Genomic DNA, 19,970 nt, shown 5'->3' with positions numbered 1-19,970 from the left:
TGGTATTTTTTTTTAAATGGCCACCCCAGAACTGTGGTGATGTAAAAAATTTATTCAATAACCAATAATCATCAAACAATTCATAATTATTGCAAATTATTATTAAAAATAAATATGAACTAAAGGAAATAAAAACAAAATTTTGTTAATAAAAGTAATATAATTTTCTTATAATAATAGTAAAATATATAGTGATGTATAGTAGTGTCGGCGAGAAAGCCCGTCATGCCGTTTGCAGTCACGGCGTACGAGTCCAATATAATCCAAGTCCGTCAGTCCAATATAAATCCAAGGAACCAATACAAGGAATCCTTTCTATTACCCACTCACGCTACAGCAATTATTATTGAATGTCGGTCTTGGGTTCGATTCTCGTGCCCCTTAGACTCATTTTGGAACTAATTTGAAACAAATGTCACGCGATCGGTGACAGCAAAAAATTAAAAAATATATGTTTTGAGTTTTATTAATTTAATTACATATCATAAGAAAACAATTGCTCGATGTTACGTGTATAAGTGTACATCATGTTCTTAAAATAATTGTTTTCCAGAATTTTATTACTTGATCTATGAGAAAACTTAGCTTGGAGCTTTTTTTTTATATATACCTAAAACTCTTTCTAATGAAATGTGTAGTTTGTATGATAAGTTATCTAAAAAATGATACACATCATTGCCAGAAATATATATAAAAAAAATAATACATTCTTAATTCAAAATCTAATTTAAAATGTACAAACTATTTTGAGTTAAAAAAATAGAGCATTAATTTTAAAGTTGCATTCGAAAAACAAAAGATCCTAATGACAGCGCGGGAGTCACGTATTTTATAATCTATGCCATTACAGACCTCCTTGCACCGCAAGGATATTAAAATTATATTACAGTGTAATTGAGATACTAAATTGTCGCTAAATCGTCCGTTTTTGGACGGAAATAGGCTTTTTTATCTCAAATCGATTTCGTTTAATGTAGTTTTGGGACAATTGTTTTCCTTGATCGCTCCGGTTTTGTGTAATTTGAGGTTATGAGATAGGAAGTCAATCTAATTGTATTTTACGACGATGTAATTTTAGATCTCGGAATATAACTATTATAATAGTCGTTTAGTTCGTTTTTAATAAGGATATGCATATAGTAAAAAAAAACTAGATACAAGTTTTATATAAAACTGATGATAGTCGAGAAGTTTCCTTCATCTGGAGCCAATCCTGGTAAGTCATGCGTACCAAAAAACGCACTGTCATCAGTAAGGCTGTTCTGTAAACGGTTCTGAAATGTCAGAAAGTGACATGTGAATAACATTTCAAGGACACACGCATCGAAATAGTATATCACTATATGTCGGTTATCAATATGAAGTAATCATTACTCAGCCGTGGAATTAGCCGTTCTTACAGAATAGCACTGCATAATTTTATAGGATAAATAGATTTAAATCAACTTGCAAGATTTGACTTAAACTAACAAACAAGTTCAAGTTAGATCAAGTTAGATAAAACCTTATAAATATGAAATGAATGTTTATAAGGTTTAGCAAACTTTAGCAAAATACATAGGATATATTGTAGCGTAAAAATGTGTGCCCACTCTTTTCTTTTACTCATAGTCCGATAATATATCGTGACAGGACCCACGTATTGTTATTTAATACGATTATTTTGTATTTGTTTACAGTTTTGCACATGGATAGTTAGATATCTGAAGAAAATATTTATTTTAATTGAATTCGCTTAGACTTTTTCTCACGACAGTTTATTTAAATATAAATCCAAAATACATAGGGTAGCGTGGTGATACATACATAATCACCTACTATATTTGTATATACATTGATTTAATTTTTTTAGAGTGGTCATGTATTGATGCCATGTATTTACCGTACCGTTTCTTTACACCTTATCTTTTTATTTATTTATTTGGGTAACGAACAGTACATTCATTCTTAAAACTATGAATATTTCTTATTCATTCTTTATTTGAGTCATTCCTGAGTCCTGAGTAAATTTTCCGTCACCAAGAAGCAAGAGACATATTATGAAACTAAGAAGTGCTAGATTTTAACCCCCTCCTATGTTCCGTTAAAATTTAGTCCGAGAATGTACCAAAGCTATTTGTTTCAATTTACTTTTATTTCACATGCTTATTGACTGTCAAAAGTCTGCCAGGTCAAAATGAATTACCTCAGACCTAAGATGAATCTGTGAAAAAAACTCCGTGGTTTTTTTTAGAAACGTCGTTTTTATGACAAAGTTAAGGACATATATTTGTTTGAAACGACTTTTTTTCATTATAACTTTTATTTTATTTGACTTAATTCAGATACTCAACAGCTAGCTGATGATTGAACAATTATTTAACAACGATAATTAAACGCTGAGATCCATCTATCATCGTATGGATTTTTGTGCTTAAGTTTTTAAAAAAATTTGAAATTGTCTTAGCCTCCATTAATTTCGAGACCATAACGTAAAAAAAACATATGATTACTAGTATTATAATTCAACTAATATTTTGTCGTGTATCTGTTTTTCATCCATATTTTTATATAACAATTATCTTAAGCTTAAAGCAACATTAATGCGTACTATATTATTTTTATCTCCACAGACGTGTTGTTCATACATTTGGTGTATCTGTCTATTATTTGCTCGACTTTGGTAGTTTTCAGGCGACATCAATAAATCAATTGAATATTTTGCTATAATATTAAAAAGCTGTTATTTTATATATAAATGCGTATTTTAGAGCATTATATGTAATTATTAGAGCGAAACTTGATAACCCAGGTTATGTAATATTAAAATGCAAAATGAAACAATATTGTGGTATATATTTTCGTTTATTTTATTAAAACATCTAGCAACCGGCCAGATCGATGAAAACTTGTCGATACAATTATTTACAATACATCTTGAAACAAGTTCTCTTTCTAAATTCTACTATATTATTACATAATCTCCTATTTACATTTACGTACATAATGTTACTAAATATAAAAGCGAGGAATTCTTATAATATAATTATATTATCATTATACGAGTGTTCATATAAAGCAAGTGACTTTATAAACACATATGTTAGTAATAACGGATATATTTACGGATATATAATTTTTCTATATTGTTTCTGTGAATTTTAGACTATTTCGAATGGAATACCATAATTGCTGTCATTATTGTGAATGCGTTTATTGGACTTAATTTTTGCCTGTAGTCAGAATGAATGGACTGAAAAGTGATTTAGATTAAAACTTTTATCCCGAATAATTCCACACAGTGAAATATGTAATTTTTGATAAATGATATATATATAATGTAGGTAATATGGATAGAGAGTTGAATTTTGTTTTTTTTTTACTAGCAACATAAAGGTAAACGAGATATATTTTGACAATGACAGTTAAGTTTAATGGTTCAAATATTATTCTAAAATTAAAATACTTTTTTTTTAATTTGCATTCCAAAATTGAATTTCTTGAGTATGATATCCCTAAATTATTCTGGTGCTTATAAACGTTGCTTATCGACTGCTTAGTTGAGGAATGCCTTGTCTTCTTCTTTCGAATGTCCAATCAGTAATGACAGAAAGAGATAAATCAGTGTTTAGCTAAACAGTCGCTAAGCAACCTTTATAAGTAAGACTGTTAGTTACTAAATTTAAATTTATTTTGTGAATATTTTATATTACATATAACACAATGAGATTAATCTAAGTACCTAAATAATTTCACAAATGAGATAAGTTTTACGTACTTTAAATTATAATTTCCACAGATACTATGTGAGCAATGTGAATGTACCACTGCTGGGCTAAGGCCTCGTCTCCCTTTTTGAGGAGAAGGTTTGGAGCTTATTCACAACACAATACTCAACATTGTTACAAATTTTAGTCGACAACTTAAGAAAATTAAACATAACTTTTGTGATGTGACGTGTCGATAACATAAAATTCGCCATTTACTATTTAGTGGAGACGTATTTTTTAACTATGTTCGATAATTCTTACATTTAAAAATAATTAAATCACTAACTTACAATTAAACACTAATTATATAATACTGTTTCATTTATTTACATTTTTTTCTAAACTTTTAATATAAGTATGTAAGAATATAAGTAAGAAATATTTAAAGAAAGCGATATTTTTAGAGTAGACGCCGTTAGATCTTTTTTAATGAATCGAAAAACAATTGCATATACAAAAGATTCAATATGATTATGTCAACTGTCATAATTAAAATAATCTACTTCGTTCTATTTAATATCGATTTATTGTTGTATTGACTACATATCAATATTAAATCGATTTTAAGTAAATATTTTATATTATCGATAGAAATATTTGTATTTGACTTCATATTTGTTTACTTTTTTTCGAATGCATTTGATTGTTTGAATTAAAAACAATATTATATCATGTCATGAGTGGTAGTAAAAGTGTTGATATGTTTATTATATATATATGAAATATTTATATGTTAAGTAAAAATTTTGTAATTGATTGGTAAGAGATTTTTTATTTAATTCAAAAATTTTGCTTTTAAATTTTCTGGAATATTCTAGTCATTGTAAAGTAAATCTTAGTAGTTTTTGTGTAATCTATAAGACTAGATTTTACTTTTAATTTCACGATTTGTTTTACAAATACATCTAATTAAGTAGACGTTAATTGTTGATATAATATTTACATTTACATAACATAATAACATAGTCCTTATAAACATGAATGTAGCCTTAGGTTTTACAATAAATATACAGTTTTTATTTAATTTTTATTTGATTGGCATATCTTAAATAGAAAAGCAATGTCATAGATTGATATCTTCTCATATTTCGTATGAAATAACATTTGAAAATAATTATCTTGAATGAACTTTTTCAAGATAATTATTTTCAAATGTTATTAAATACATTGAATTTATTATTTTTATACACTTTTTGAAGTAAAGCAATAAATCTTAATGTTTAATGTTTGTTTTAAAAGCCTTGGTTTGATAAGTGTTTTCGTTTTATATGTTTAAAATTAACATAAACATTTTTATAGCCGCGATATCAGACTTCACAAAATGTTTACGGCATCTTTTTCTTATTGTTAGGTCAAAATGTCTTGTGTCAATATTATAATATATATTTTTTAATATTAGCTTTAGATTTTAAATACATTAAATGCCACAGATTAAAAATTATTGAAATCTAAGATGCACGTGAAATAACGTTTTATTTGCTTTAAAAAAATATCAAAATCCTGAATGTTGATTACAATTATTCTACACTATGTGCATTTTTGTAAATGGTAGCGAAACAGGCGCTTAATCTTGAACGGTCACAAAAATAAGCACTGAAAATGCTTAACTAGTGTAGTAAGTACCTACTTAGCGAGCTGAAGAAATATTTTAATGTACTTAATTATTTATATTAAAAACTCAACAAATAGGAGACGCGACAGGCGGAGGATGAGGAGGTGGAGCGGAACCCGGTGCATTCATAAACGATCCCTGATTCCCTGCCCATGGTTGAAGATTTTGTAAAGCGCTTAAAGCGGTGTTGGATTGTTGCTGCTGTGCGGCGTTAGCGGATGTCTGATAATGAAGCGCTGATAACTGAGGTGCTCCGGGAGGTGGTTCTGGTATGTAGCCTTTGCTCAGCGCTTCCGCTTGAAGTGATAACATTAATCGGTTGGCTGCTTGACGTTCTGCCTCTCGTTCTTCAGCTGTTTGTCGTCTGAAACAATGAATTATAATTGTTGAAATTAATCTTATAATTAAATCCAAATATTCTTTTTTTATAGAATATGAAGGCGGACGAGCTTATGGGCCACCTGATGGTAAGTGGTCACGAACGCCCATAGACATTGGCATTGTAAGAAATGTTAACCATCGCTTACATCACAAATGCGCCACCAACCTTGGGAACTAAGATGATATGTCCATTTTGCCTGTAATTACACTGCTAGATTCTTATTTGCTAGAGAGGAGCTTGCTCCTTTTTAACCCAGCAGTGAATTATATAATAATAAATCGACGAATAATTTAAAATACATTTGTAAGCTAACAGCCACGATACACTATATCATTATAAATGCTATAAGTTTGTATTCTATCGGCAAAATTGTATTTTATATATATAGGATATACTGTTTCCTCACTGCCTCACTCTTAATCCGATGGGACTGTAAATCGATACGACCGTAGAGTAATCAGGCGCAGCACTAACGGCGTTACGTGTTTTTCGAGGCATAAGCCAACTTCCAGGCTCGGGGCCAAGCAATTACTTTTATTGGCAAGTCGTAGGTTACAGCTAGTCATTAGGGCCAACGAAGCAATCGCATAATACGTACATATATCAGAAATCATCCTATTACTAAAATACCTTTACAATTCAGTATATGGTAATGGTTACCTTACCTACTTAGTTATAAAGCCGATAAGCCTTTATCAAGAATCATTGGAAGACTATAAAACTCAATATTAGATGTTATAAATATATCAAAATCACGGTGTTTGTGGTCGAACTCCTCCGAAACGGCTCGACCAATTTTTATGAAATTTGTTATGTATATATGTGAATTATTTGATGCTCGATATAATGTTTATCGTAACGACCGTGATTACGAGCAGTTAGAAATGACAAAGGGAGGTGGTACTCTGATAGCGGTCCGTCGCGAAATTGATGTTGATGTGAGAAATGTTCAGTTGCCTAATTTTCCTAGTGCTGAAGTCACTTATATAAAAATTATAACTAAACGCGGTATTATTAGGAAAATTCTGCATCTTTTTTGTTGTTACTTTCCACAGAATAATTCTCAAACGGATTCACAGCTTAATTTTTTTGAATTTATATCTGATTTGATTATAGAAAATTCACAAGATGATATAATTATTACAGGTGATTTTAATATACGAGATGCTGTTTGGTCATTAAATAATAATAATTCAATTTATATTTTAAATCCCTCGGAATGTCTCCTTGTACATCAAATATTTGTTTTTATGAATTTTACTGGATTACAACAATTAAATTATATTCTTAACTTAAATAACAGGCTCTTAGACTTAGTACTTTCCAATCTGAATTGTAACATATCTCGTGTGGACCCTTTATCAGAACCTGAAGATGAACATCATCCTTCCCTTTGTATTAAAGTTGATATGAATACCATTGAGCGAAATTTAAATCCAGCTATTCGTGTTGTACGTCGCTTTCACAGCGCTGATTATGATAAAATTAATTTTGAATTAGCTAAAGTTAACTGGCAACACGAATTTAAAAACAAAGATATTAGTCAGGCAGTTGATACGTTCTATCTTATCGTAAATCACATTATAGAGACATTTGTCCCGTCTAAGTGTATAAATGAGATCAATAAATATCCACGCTGGTTTACGCGACCCTTGATAAAATTAATTAATAAAAAATTAAAATTCCACAAAAAATGGAAAATTTATGGCCAACAAAACGATTATAACAAGTTCTCTGAATTACGTCTACAATCAAAAAACTTAGAAGGAACGTGTTATAATGAGTTTCTGGAACGAGCAGAGAATAATATTCGTTTTAGCTCAAAACAGTTTTGGTCCTATATAAAGACTAAAAAAGGTCATACATCTGTACCTAATGTAATGTATTTTAACTCTCAAGTTGGATACAGTGGACACGATATAGCAAATATGTTTAATTCTTATTTTCATTCAGTTTTTGAGGATAATAGTGGAAATCAAACAATGGATCACTATTCTACTAGCGCAAATCAGACTATCATCAGCTCTATCGAGATTGTTGACAAAAAAGTAGAACGATATTTATCGAACATAGATACATCCAAGGGTTATGGTCCAGATGGAATACATCCCATTTTCTTAAAAAACTGCAGTAAAGTGTTATGTGTGCCTTTAACAATGCTTTTCAAAAAATCATTGGACAACGGATTATTACCAACTATTTGGAAAAAATCTTTAATTACGCCGATTTATAAGTCTGGAAATAAAAACCATATAAAAAACTATCGCGGTATTTCTAAATTGTCAGTTATTCCAAAACTTTTTGAAAAGATTGTCTATGATACGATATTTCCATTATTAAGGCCTCTACTTACCTGTAACCAACATGGTTTTATTAATAAGCGATCCACTGAGTTCAATCTGTGTGAGTTCTTGCATACAGTATTGAGTGCTATGGAAGTTGGTTTCCAGGTAGATGTCGTATACACTGATTACTCGAAAGCATTTGATAAGATATCGCACAATTTGTTATTACAAAAACTTAACAACATCGGTATACATGGTGACCTTCTACGTTGGCTTACATTTTATTTCCGCGAAAGATCTCAAGCCGTTGCTATTAAAGGATATACGTCTAGTTTTATTCCTGTAACATCGGGTGTACCACAAGGTTCTCACCTTGGCCCTTTACTTTTTAACATTTTTATTAATGACGTAACTAATTGTTTCAAAAATTCTCAAGTTTTATTATACGCTGATGACACTAAAATTTTTAAGATAATAAAAAATAATCAAGACTGTTTTCATTTACAAGAGGATTTAAATAAATTAGGACAATATTGCATTGCTAATAATTTGCAGCTTAATGTTGACAAGTGCTGTGTAATTACATTTTCGAAAAAAAAAGAACAAATAATTTTTGACTATTCCATATTTAATACTAAATTAAAAAGGGTAACCGAGGTAAGAGACCTTGGGGTACAACTAGACAACAAACTTATATTCGATAAGCATATTGAGGAAATAGTGATGAAGTCGTATAAAATGCTTGGATTTATCTTTCGGCAAGGGGCAGATTTTAAAAATATTCATACCTTTGTAATTTTGTACAATGCTTTCGTTAGATCACATTTAGAGTATGCGTCAACTGTTTGGAATCCACAATATGCAAAATATGTCAACTTAATTGAAAATATACAAAACAAATTTATCAGGAGGTTGCGATACAAATTTACTTTTTCTGACTCTGTTTTTATGCCACTTGAAGAACGTAGAGAACAAAGAGACCAAATGTTTCTTTACAAAATATTAAATAATTTAATTGATTCTCCATATCTGCTCAGTGAGATTTTATTTAAGTGTCCTCGTTTTAACGCTCGCTCTCAGGATACTTTTGCAATACCCATTTATAAAACTAATTATTTCAAAAATTCTTTTATTCTAAGATCTTGTAATAGTCATAATAGAAAATACAACCACATTGATCTGTTTAAAAATAGTTTAAGTAAATTTTATAATCTTGTGAAAAATACTTATTAGTAATTAACCATAACCATATTTACGTTAAAATTTTACTTTGTCATAAATAGTTATATTTTATGTAACATCAAAATTAGTCCACTTCCCTGTTAAAACAGTAGTGGAAACTTAACTGGCATAAGTGTTAAAATATGATTATTATATTAAGTTGTAATATACGATATGCTGTATGTTTCCCTAATAAATAAATAAATAAATAAATAAATATTTGGGAGGTATGAGAATAGGTCGTAAAGTATATTTCATACCGCTAGCTGATAAGGGTGACCTTATCTAGTTTTGTCAATGTGCGTGTGAGCATGTCATCATTGAACGGTTTGCTCATCGGCACGTATCCAGTAACAAGGATGTTCCTGAAGTCCATTTGCACGCGAGAAAATATCGCAAAGGACTTCGTTCCTCCCCGGGTATCTTCTTCCCCAACCGTACATTGTTTTTTTGTTATCGTTTTAATTTACACGGGACTTATATCGTGTCTTCATCGCAATTTTATGGAGGAAAGTCAAGAAACCGAAATTGTAGCAACTGTAAATAATGCAATCTTGAAAAATAAGTTAATAAATCATGTAAATTAATTCAAGTATACATACATACATATATTCAATATACACATGATTCGAGTGTTTACTATTGACGGTATAATCAGAAAAATGATAGTATATGCTCAGCGTCAAAAAAACTATCGAAAGAAAAACAAAATCATCATTATTTATTAAACAATTATAACAATATTTAATTTATAGTAGACTCTGTGTTGATTGCTTGAAACTTTTAAAGACATTTTTGATGTTTAATTTATTGTTAAAGTGTTTAAATTACTTTGACAATATTCATAATAAAATCCTTTAGAAACAATATCATTATTCTGAATCAAATTTAATTATTTAACGCAATAAGTAAAACTTAATTCCATTTTAATTCTGTTAGCAGCGCCACCTTGGAACAGACTATGTTTGTTTATATAGTTTGTGTGAAATAAATCATCTCGAGTAGTGTAAAATATTAAACTATATTTAAAAAAATATTTAGCAGTTATTTAATTTGTCTTTTTTAAAAGAAACTGTTAGTTGCTAATAATTGAATCGATTCAAAGGCAATAAAAAGACGCGGTTGCCTCACTGGAATTATAAAATAATTAACTAAATGAATATCTTAGTCACGGCAAAATTAAAATTCTCTCGCAAGAAGAAAAATTACGGTGATGGCCAACGATGCGACAGCGAAATAGCCAGCGTAAATATTATGTACTATATTTATCACATATTCTACCGCCAAACATCAATATTTAGTATTGCTGTGTTCCGGCTTAAAGGGCGACGGAGCCAGTGTAACTACAGGCACAAGGGACAATTTAGTTCCCAAGGTTGGTGTCGCCTTCGCGATGTAAGGAATGCTTAATATTTTTATAGTGCCAATGTATATGGGTGGGGGGTGATCATATACCAATATTATAAAGGGTTCTTAATAACGGAACACTTTTTTCAAAAGTTCTGTTTCATAATGTGGGACGAATGTATGATGAGCCACCACTCACAACCAAAATCCGTAGACATAACCTAAGACAACAATAATAAATAAACGCATGAAAAAATTCGCAGGGTGATGCTTTATGCAAATACGTATAATGACAATCAATAAGTCGCAAGACCAAACGATGTCCGTTTGTGGCTTACATTTGGGCACACCATGTTTATCACACGGACAAGTAGGTGGGCAAACCATCGAGCTTATTTGTGTTGGCTAAAGATGGACTGACAAAAAATATTTTACACTCAATTGCTCTTCGAAATTAATTAACTGCTTTAGGATAAAATATATTACTTTTTACACTTTACATTTAACTTTTAATCAAACAATGAATATGTCCATTACATTTATGAAATACATTGAATTGAGAAAATGAATGGTTGGTGTTCTTTTGTTTTTATCGGCGGCTATCGTCTACAGCGCTCCTTTCCTTTTTCTGTCATAGATCCCATCCCCACACACTTACAATAAATTCGTTACTTTTTATTTAAAAACCAAAATATACAGTAGATATAATTTATATGGCAGAACAACGTTTGTCGGGTCAGCTAGTTATATAATGAATATTGACTAATATTTGTCACCTTGTACAAAAATATAACATTTTACATTTTTTTAACTGGTGGTTATTGATTTTGGTTAACGGCGTTACTTATAAACGGTTCTTAGCGACTGTTTTGTTAAACGCTTATTTATCTCTTTCTGTTTCATTGATTTGAAATTTGAAAGAAGAAAACAGTACCTATTGTATATGATCATCTGCTACGAGGCTGGTAGTCATTATGGCGGAAATGGAGGTTTATCAATGTTTTACTTTATTTTGATAGAAAATTACGTGTGATTAAGAAATTACGTGAAAAATCATGAAATACCTCAATTTATTTTTTACATTGTCGTTTCACTTACTTCACATTTTTGAAATCGTAGATGTAATTTCTGAGATCAGCGCGTTCAAACTATATAGATTCATTTACATATTGTGTATAGATTTTAAATAACCAAATATCAACAACACATATATTAATAAAACAACATAATACATATTCGAACGTATCAAAAACACGAATTAAATTGACATACATTTGTAGAACGTATATAATTAGTTGAATAATCTATTCGACCAATCATCGTGAATAATTGAATCGGCCATTAGTGAACAAACCAATGGCGACTAATGATTTCTCATTGTGAAAACATATACACGAGTATGCAATTGGACATAATTAAATTAACATCAAAATAAATGTATTTTTGAACGTTGTTCATACTCAAATAGTATAAGAATGGGGCACAAAATATAAGCCTTTTATGTATATGTTTAAGTTTAATTCGGAACTAGTTTTCACACGCGTGTTATATTTACGTGCTCTTATAAGAAATTTCTATTTTATTTTTACATTAAAATAAATAAATATTTATCAATTAATCAATTTCTAAAAACTAACCTAAAAAGTATTAGTAACTAAGAATTAAGGATTGTTTGAATTTTATACGAGTATAAAAATTCCTTCCTAAGTAAGTGTTTTGATTCATAAAAAATAATAAGACACATATAATATTGTTTAAAACTATTAAAATCAATCTGTTGAATTTATATTATTATTAGTATTTATAAGTAATTAAAGAAATTTTGTTAGGGAATAAAGCCTTAAGTTGAACTTGCTATCATTTAACACATGATAACAGTTCTTAAGTTCTGAGAGAGTAATTATTGAAATCTAATGTATCAATTAGGCTGATAACGTTACTATCTATCTAAACTAATGTCTAAATGTGTCTAACACATAGAATAATATTATAAATATTAGGTGTACACTTAACTAAATTAATTTAGTAGACTAAAACGATTAAACTTTGAGAGCCTTTAAAGGTCTATTCAGTAATACATAATACATGAGTTTTAGAAGCGGAGCTACTCAATCCGATTACCGTCAATTAGTCGACCAAAGACAGGCTAGTGATAGCTGACGTAGTTCATTTAAACATGTCTGAAAATTTGTACTTTAAATACGTTATTACTAAACACTGTGAGATAATTTATAAGCTAATGCGAACGCGAACTAAATTTAATATGCGAAATGTTTAGTAAAATTTTGTTGTCATTTAATAAAATTCGTACTATATTGTTTGATTGATGTGTATATATTAAAATAAAAAAAGTCGAGATGGCCCAGCGGTAAGAACGCGTGAATCTTAACCGATGATCGTGGGTTCAAACCTGGGCAAGCACCACTGAATTTTCATGTGCTTAATTTGTGATTATAATTCATTTCGTGCTTTACGGTGAAGGAAAACATCGTGAGGAAACCTGCATGTGTCTAATTTCACTGAAATTCTGCCACATGTGTATTCCACCAACCCGCATTGGAGCAGCGTGGTGGAATAAGCTCCAAACCTTCTACTCAAAATGAGGAGAGGAGGCCTTTAGCCCAGCAGTGGGACATTCACAGGCTGTTTCGGTCGGTTTCGGATGTGTATATATTAATTTGTGTGTGAGTTTGTATGGAAGCAGGTTTTATAACTCAGCGTCATAATCATTTTCTAAAGAACGTTGATACTTGACGTATATTGTAATTGTATCCGTTAACTTTTAAGCTACACTTTGATTTTAATAAGATTGGGGTTGATCTGTGGGCTGCATTCTAAACGGCAGGCCACTTTCATATGTACCTACACCGTTTACGCACCGTTAACGATCGTTGTCTAATTTGTTCTTGTTTGTTGTTGTTGTATACAATTAAACCCTATAAAAATATTTTTACTCACTAAAAGATTTATTTTAGATGATGTTCCAAAATCAAAATTGAAATAACACGTCAATTAAAAAACATTAAATGTACCCTCGGTTCAGAATGTAGACTCTATAAAGAAGAACAGGAAACTCAATAGTTTCTTACATCAATTTACATTATTTTCTACACAATCATTTGTTATATACAAAAAGGGGACTGCTACTCATTAATACAGAATATTTTACACATAGCGAGGAGTACAGTATTTTACCAAAGAAACTATAGGAACTTACCTGATGAATAAGTACCTTATGTTTATATATAATTTTTTATTATTATTATTGAGCCGTAGACATTAAAGCATGTCATTCTATGACGTACTGTTCAATATTTTAAGCTTTAATCAGCAATAAATAAATTACATTGTCAATGGTATAACAAATTTCAAACGGTATTACGTAATATATTTATATAGCATTTCGTTCCCAAGACAAAGACCTCTGGTCTCTAAACTGTAAGCTTGTGGTTGTTTTCAACAAAGGCATTGTCTGAATTATTAATTATGACTCGAAGGAGTTTTTATTGGTCGAGACGGGATCTATATTGCATAGATTATAAATGCGAAGGGTATTGTATTATAAATAAATTTTAAAGTATTATATTTATTCAAAATATATATCTCTTTGTTTATAATTGTATAATAAATAAATATTACTTTGTAAAAAAAAAACACATTTTTCGTGTTCCTATTTTTTGTGTCGCGTTAATTATTTTTACATAAGTCGCAAATATTTTCCATGGCATACATAATAAATATACGTATTTAAGGTACGGATAAAAATTTAACGTATATAAATTATCTTAGTTCTCATGTCTGAAGTCGTATTAATACATTTTTCAGTGCTAGTCTCTAGAAGTGAAGGTACCATTCACCATCAATCAATCAGAACTATTTGTAACTTGTAACAGCCTGTAAACTTCTGGGCAAAGGTCTTCTCTCCTTTTGAGAGGCAGCTTTAGAGCTTATTCCATAACCCTATTCCAATGGGGGTTGGTGGTTATACATGTGGCATATTTTCACCAGAAACATGCAAGTTTCCTTACGATTTTTTCCTTCACAGCCGAGCACGAATTGTATTATGAACAAATTAGACACATGATAATTGGCCAGAGCTTGAACCCGCAACCTTCGGTTAAATTTCAAATATTCTAACCACTGTACAATCTCAACAAATTTGTGTCTTACTAGACAATAAAAAAATAACTGAAATTTTATTTATTATTCATACAAAGCTGCTATAAATAGGGCGTACTATAAAAGTAATGACATAATGGCTAAATATAATCAAATAATAATTTCGCCTACTGTATAATTTAACATTCCTCCAAATAAAGATCTCATTTTAATGACTTTTAATGAAGTAATATTCACACAGCCTTGAATAGCCGTAATAGTCGACACCGCAAAACCTAAATTGCAACCCAAACATGGATCGGTTGAGCAACTAATCGCTCAACAGTAAATTGACTATCGTCCTTAATATAAATTATTTCAGCTGGAAGAGACTTTGCTTAGAAGTTTGAATCTCAAGTAACTTGTTTCGGTTTCATCCGCGTTAAACGCTACTGCTTGGTCGCCGTGGGTCGGAGCTTGATATAAATATAGTCTACCAGTTATTACCCGTGTGTGTTGGGTGTAAGGTATTAGCTACTCTATATCCTTTTCAATACCCCTAACAACGTGTATGCAAAAAAAAAACATAATGATCGGTCTAATGGTTCAGACGTGAATACATGACATACAAACAAAATCACTTTCGCATTGACAATATTATTTATGGTAGAATAACATTCCTTAATACAATATCTATCTAAGGAAAAAATAGTTTTCAAATCGGATTAGTAGCTCTTGCGATTAGCGTGTTCAAACAAACAACTCTTCAGCTTAATAATATTAGTACATATACGTAAATAAAATAAATATATAATGTAAATATAATAAATACTACTGCTGCAGATCCCAGAGCAAGACTAACCCGACACTACACTGAAGATTTTCAGGACGTCAGTCTTTTCGAGATTAGAATGGCTCTCGGACAACTCAAAAACAACAAGGCACCTGGTGATGATGGTATTACAGCCGAGCTTCTGAAGGCGGGTGGTACACCGATCCTCAGGGCTCTTCAGAGGCTTTTTAACTCCGTCATTGCCAAAGGTCAAACGCCAAAAGCATGGCACAGAAGTGTGGTGGTACTTTTCTTTAAGAAGGGTGATAAAACCCTTCTGAAGAATTACAGGCCCATCTCACTGCTGAGTCATGTTTACAAGTTGTTTTCGAGAGTCATTACGAATCGTCTCGAGCAAAGGCTTGACGACTTCCAGCCACCCGAACAAGCCGGATTCCGGAAAGGCTTTAGCACCATAGACCACATACATACGCTGCGGCAAGTTATACAGAAGACTGAGGAGTATAACCAGCCACTTTGCTTAGCGTTTGTGGACTATGAGAAAGCCTTTGATTCGATCGAAACCTGGGCCGTGCTGAATTCTCTTCAAAGGTGCCAAATTGATTATCGGTATATCAGGGTGTTAAAGTGCTTGTACGAGAACGCCACCATGTCGATCCGACTCCAGGATCAGAACTCAAAACCTATCCAACTGCAGAGAGGTGTAAGACAGGGAGACGTGATATCTCCGAAACTGTTTACCGCTGCATTGGAAGATGTTTTCAAGCTTCTGGACTGGAACGGACTTGGCATCAATATTAACGGCGAGTACATCACTCATCTTCGATTTGCCGATGACATTGTAATTATGGCTGAGACCTTGGAAGACCTCGGCACTATGCTCGATGACCTCAGCAGGGTTTCCCAACTAGTGGGTCTAAAAATGAACATGGACAAGACGAAAATCATGTCGAACATCCATGTTGCACCCACTCAAGTCAAGGTTGGAAATTCTGCACTCGAAGTTGTAGACAACTATGTCTACCTAGGTCAGACCATCCAACTAGGTAGGTCCAACTTCGAGAAAGAGGTCAATCGTCGAATTCAACTCGGCTGGGCAGCGTTCGGGAAGCTACACGATATCTTCTCATCCCAAATACCGCAGTGTCTCAAGTCGAAAGTCTTCGACCAGTGTGTGTTGCCAGTGATGACTTATGGATCAGAGACGTGGTCGCTCACAATGGGCCTCATAAGAAGGCTCAAGGTCACTCAAAGGGCAATGGAGAGGGCTATGCTCGGAGTTTCTCTGCGAGATCGAATCAGAAATGATGAAATCCGCAGGCGAACCAAAGTAACCGACATAGCCCGAAGAATTGCTAAATTGAAGTGGCAGTGGGCGGGGCACATTGCTCGCAGAACCGACGGCCGCTGGGGCAGAAAGGTTCTCGAGTGGCGACCACGAACCGGAAGACGCAGCGTGGGCAGGCCCCCTACAAGGTGGACCGACGACTTAGAACGAGTCGCGGGAAGCCGTTGGATGCGGGCAGCGCAAGATCGGCCAACGTGGAAATCCTTGGGGGAGGCCTTTGTCCAGCAGTGGACGTCTTTCGGCTGATGATGAATAATAAATACAACACTCAACAGACGTATTATTATTATTATTATTTTACTTCTTTTTTACAAACCAAAATAGATTTTTATAAACGAAAATAATTTTTTTTGTCAAAATATGAAACCGTTAATAATCACGAAAAAATAATCGATCGTGTCCTTTTCTTGTCGCTTCTCTCAAACTTATTATCTTTGATATTTAGAGTGACTTATCTTGTGGCCTTTTCTTAAAAGGGGTGAATACACTTTAGTCTAAGCGACTCCTTGCTTAAAATATTAAAGCGCAAATTGCAGTTTGATCTCAACCTACTGTTATATGAATATTAATAATATATTAGTAAAATACTTAACGTGAAACTTGAAAACTATTTGATATTTGATATATATATAAATAGCTCAACTTTTTTTTAAACGCAACAGAGTATAATATTGTTGTTATTGTCGATTTAAGCTTTATTTGTGATTCGATATGCAAGATCAGTAGTGAAATAACGATCTTAGAAACTTCATAGCATATGGGTCACCTGATGATAAGTGGTCATGAACGCCCATAGACATTGGTATTGTAAGAAATCAAATGCGCCACCAATCTTCGAAACTAAGGATTATATTATGTCCCTTGTGCCCGTAATTACACTGGCTCGATCACCCTTCAAACCGGAACACAACAATACAAAGTATTGCTGTTTTGCGGTAGAATATCTGATGAGTGAGTGGTACCTACCCAGACGAGCTTGCACAAAGCTCTACCACCAGTAAAATGTAATGCATGTATTATAAATATGGTACAAACACCAGAAATAAAGAAAAAATTTAACACCAAGTTTCCATCTCTGCAGTCACATCATCTTCTCGTGGGCGAAGTGTGCACTTCTAATTAATAAATTTAAATATCATTAAACAAAAACATTGAGTGTTACTCAATAAGAGGTTATATATATGATAAAAAAGCGTGGAGTTAAGTTTCGTTGATTTCCATGCAGAATAAATAATTATTTAAGTATCTCCGTAATTTAATTAGTGTAAAACAGTAATTAATAAGTATCTTAGAAATTCTTCTCGATAGAACGAACATTTCGAAACGATGGATTCGAAGCTTTAAAAATGTAATCTTGTAATCTAGGTAAGAACTCACTTCATTTCTCACATTGGAAATGTTTACAATCGACTTATGGTGGTATACTATTTTATTGCGTGTATTCTTGAAATGTTATAATTATTATGGTCAATGTCGCATATCACTTTCTGACATTTCACGAACGTGTTCTGCGGTGAGCGTCGAATTCGTTCTTGCAAAATAGCACCTAATTGAATAAAGTTAATTTTCATTTTGATTGTAATAATAATTGAATTGAATTTGTCATTGTTTAATTATTACACTAGCGTACTAGTAATAAGTTCTAAGTCATATCGAGAGATATCCTTATCGTTGTTAAGCGCCTACATTAGTAATTTGAAAAGGTCCATACATATAATATCTTGTATCTTACTAATTAAGATAGTACGTCTTACTGAGTGGTCCCTGCAATTCATTTGCATGATTACTTACACTTATTTCACGACCTTATATATAAGGACATAGAGTTTAAAATTAAATTAAATTTTATTTCTAATTTGGTATTCATAGTATGATACAAAGTAAAAGGTATTTTATGGAAACGTTTTAAGGTTGATAATTGCTTGGTTGCTGACGTATGTATTATAAATAAAGCTTTTAGGCTTGCAAAGATATCGCACGTTTTGACCTAAAGAGACTCAATTAAATCGGAACCCTTTTATCGTAATCGGAGTTATAAGGCCTCTGTCGGTTAACTTCTTGGAGTCAGATTAAGGTGTTCAATTTTAATGATCATTAAACGTATATTTAAAGCATTTTAAAATGTATCTTAACGAAATATCGAAAATTATTCGCGATTTACGTAATTAAATTTTAAATATTCAATTAAATGCAAAAAACGGGTCGCGATAATAATGGCAATTTATTAAATTTTATTTTTAAATATCCGAAATGTTTTAATTAGATGATAAAAAAGTTTAGTAAAAAATTGGTTGTGATTCTATTTTTATAATTTAATTAACATGATATTGCATCTTTCATATCTATTGAATAACCGTAAACCGTAAACCGTAACAGCCTGTGAATGTCCCACTGCTGGGCTAAAGGTCTCCTCTCCTCTTTTTGAGGAGAAGACCTTCTCCTCTATTGAATATATAGATAAAATTTTAAGTAGTATTTCGTGTGATTTTTATAGAGAAGAATCATATCAGTAAATTATATATTCTTTAATATTAACAATATAAAATATTTATTTAAGTTTTTTCTGTAATTTATGAGCCAATGGCTATCCTATATCCTATATAATGATTACATTATTTATAGATGTATAATTTTTATATTGTTACTCTGCAAGAATTCAAATGTCTTCTTCTTATAGCACGGATACAGGAGGGATAACGTTCTTTCTGATGGTAAGTGACAATCTTCGCTTGTTTACGCAAACATTGACACTTATTGATGCGGATGCTGTGAACATCTATTGACGCGCCCTGGGGTAAGGCAACTCGTAAATAGTGACGACTAGCAGTGACTCACTTTTATACTGTCATACCCCTTCTTCCCCGCTTTTTTCAACCCTCTTGTATATATTTTTTCGAATTGATAGTAGCTATTGGCCCAAATGGCCTCAAAAGCGTCACCAGCTGAGTGCTCAGAATACGCGCCTTCTGTGAGCCGAACTTCACGTTTATGAACCTATTCATGTTTGGTAGAAGAATTTATGAGTTAGTGACCTAGGCTAGTCAAAATCGTGACAAAAGTCTACCAACATCTAGTCTATAAAAAAGCTTTTAACTTGTATTGTATAAACTGAGTTGAGATCAGTTGAAAAGTAAC

General features: G+C 31.8%; 1 protein-coding gene across 1 annotated transcript in view; it reads right to left on the bottom strand.

The window, feature by feature from the left end:
• Positions 1–5,318: 5,318 nt before the first annotated feature.
• LOC126778223 (T-cell leukemia homeobox protein 2-like) overlaps positions 5,319–19,970 on the bottom strand; it is a 52,270-nt gene continuing 37,618 nt past the window's right edge. Inside the window, exon 3 of the mRNA XM_050501701.1 lies at positions 5,319–5,725. Coding sequence (XP_050357658.1) covers positions 5,428–5,725 — 298 coding nt within the window. The 3' untranslated portion in view covers positions 5,319–5,427. The remainder of the gene's footprint in view (positions 5,726–19,970) is intronic.

Source organism: Nymphalis io, chromosome 25 (genome assembly GCF_905147045.1).
Source record: "Nymphalis io chromosome 25, ilAglIoxx1.1, whole genome shotgun sequence".
Lineage (NCBI taxonomy): Eukaryota > Metazoa > Arthropoda > Insecta > Lepidoptera > Nymphalidae > Nymphalis > Nymphalis io.
The sequence above is the reverse complement of the archived record's forward strand: the minus strand, read 5'-3'. Positions and strand labels throughout refer to the sequence as shown.